The sequence below is a fragment of the Penaeus monodon genome, chromosome 34, assembly GCF_015228065.2.
Source record: "Penaeus monodon isolate SGIC_2016 chromosome 34, NSTDA_Pmon_1, whole genome shotgun sequence".
Taxonomy (NCBI): domain Eukaryota; kingdom Metazoa; phylum Arthropoda; class Malacostraca; order Decapoda; family Penaeidae; genus Penaeus; species Penaeus monodon.
In genome coordinates this window covers 19,845,525-19,847,832 of record NC_051419.1, presented here as the reverse complement: position 1 = coordinate 19,847,832, position 2,308 = coordinate 19,845,525, and the positions used below count along the sequence as shown (strand labels likewise).

The window sequence follows — 2,308 nt, the reverse complement described above, 5'->3', positions numbered from 1 at the left end:
GGGGGGGGGGGTAGATGTACTTTATAGTTTGTCAGTATTTTCAGGTGCGATTATAATTGCTGAATTATATGTATGTTTGGCACTTATATTTAATTAGTTTTATTCTTTATTAATCTCCTTCGAATCCCCTGCCCTATTTCTCTTCCTTTGAACTTAAATCACACGATTTAATGACTTAAATTCCTTTCAATCCTTCCTCCCTTTGATGTACCTCCCTTCTACAATTCTTCCTTTGCTATATTTCCCTTCGATCCATTTTTCCTTTTTTATATTTCCCTTCAATCCACTCCACTCACCCCACCCCCATCTAAACCCACAACAGGTGGTACAACATCGGCCAGCTGAGCGTCCAGCGCGCAGCTGCCTGGGTCTTGGAGAAGTACTACCAGGACTTCACCATCTACAACCCCTACTTGGACCGCCTGCCCTCCAAGAAGAAGCACTCGACCAACTCCTCCTTCAAGTATTACGATGTGGATGGCAATGAGGAAAATGCAGAGGTTAGTGTTGGGTCTGAACTTTTGTTATTGTTTCACTTATTCATTTATTATAAGGAAGGGATATGAGGACACTTTGCTTTGATTTGGGACTCAGTGTCTGCTTGCTTGCTCGTGAGTTTTTTCATATTTAAGCTTGGGAGTTACTTAAGGCACATTAATTTTTAGTTAGTTATATTTTTGTAAGGCTGGTTGTTGTTTTTCAGTGTGTTTTGTGTATTATAACATCTCTTGAAGGAAGATCTATATTTATCAAATATAATTTTTAAAAATATTTAGCCAGCTTCACACACAACATATGATAGACAAATCAGAAAAACTTGATAACACCATAAGAATCTGACATATTTTCTTGCAAATTTTCCAGGGCCATACACGAGCTGTATTAACTGCGAGTGCTCGACGACGCGATTCCGCTCACAATGAAAGGTTCTATGAGGAACACGAATACGAAAGAAGAGTGCGTAAGCGAAAGGCTCGGCTCATAACAGCGGCCGAAGAGGCTTTCACACACATTAAGCGAATGCATGAAGAGCAGGGTAAGAAATTCTGTTATATATAAAGAATGTGAAAAAGAAATCTAGTATATGAGATACATAAATGTGTTGATTTCAGATATTCTTTTATTTAAGGGTTAAAATGAAACGTCTGATCTTTCTAAGACATGATTTACTTATGAATACTGTTGATTTCAGGTCCAAGTGCTCCAATGGATCCTCATGAAGCAGCCCAGTCCATATTCCCCTCTTTAGCACGAGCTTTGCAGAAGTATCTGCGCATCACAAGGCAGCAGCCAAGACACACTATGGAGTCAATCCTGAACCACTTGGCCATCTGTCTTGCACATGATATGAGTCCCCGGGCTTTCTTAGAAAAGTACCTCTTGTCATCGCCTGTGTTACAGGTTAGTTTTATAGAATTATTGCTTTGCTTTTGACAGAAATAGTGGGCAATAATTGGTTATGAAGGTTGAATGTAGAATTGATGTTTTTTCTGTCTTTCACACTACTATTGTTTCCATTCTTTTTTGAAAACTCTTTTCTACATAATCCCTAAGATATCTAACCACAATCTTTGCATTTACAGAATGATAAAGAACACCGAGGAGTCCAGTCATGGGGTCTTGTGTGTGACCAGCTTCTCTCTCAAAATTTGATAAAGGGCACCTTTTTCCAGTACGCAAGCAGATGTGGTCCCCGTGCATGTCTGCTATTCCCATTTTTCTAAGCTGGGGAAACATTCCCCAAAAAAGCAAAAAATTTGTTCTCAGGTGAATAAAAACCGTGTATTCTATCATTTTTGGAAAAACAGACCTATGGAATTTTTTGGACAAATTAAAGTGTTAAGTGCGATAAAGAACGCTACATTTACTGGTTCCACTGACATTCAAGTGATACCCATGTGTGTGTCAATGTGTTCCTTGTTTTACCATGCCAAAGTAATAGAAAAACTCCATTAACGCGGGGAATCAACTCTCAAATTTATCACTTTCCTGATGATTCTTACCGGGAAGGGAATAAGTATTTTTTTGTTTTCATTTCTTTAGTTTTGCAGTAAAAAGATAAATGTCATGTTCACAAAAGTTATGCTTAAAAGTGAGAACCTAAAAGTGTATTAGAGATGTAGAGAGAATGGACATCTCTTATTATCCCTTTGGAAACATGAGGACAGTACGTCCCCAAAACCCCCAAAAGCTTGTAAAGGGTTGTTGTCTTAAAGGAATCGAAGTAAAAAATGCAAAAGAGTACCCATCCCACCTAAAGCTTCCGTTGTGGGGCCCCTTGTTGTGGCCTTACGATCTAAGCATAAAA

The 2,308-nt window shown here is 38.6% G+C and overlaps 1 protein-coding gene across 1 annotated transcript in view; it reads left to right on the top strand.

The window, feature by feature from the left end:
- The window catches only part of LOC119594633 (vang-like protein 2), a gene marked incomplete at its 3' end in the record, with an annotated part of 15,594 nt that overhangs the window by 6,822 nt on the left and 6,464 nt on the right, over positions 1–2,308 (top strand). The window contains 3 exon segments of the mRNA XM_037943682.1: positions 323–500; positions 865–1,036; positions 1,193–1,401. Coding sequence (XP_037799610.1) covers positions 323–500; positions 865–1,036; positions 1,193–1,401 — 559 coding nt within the window.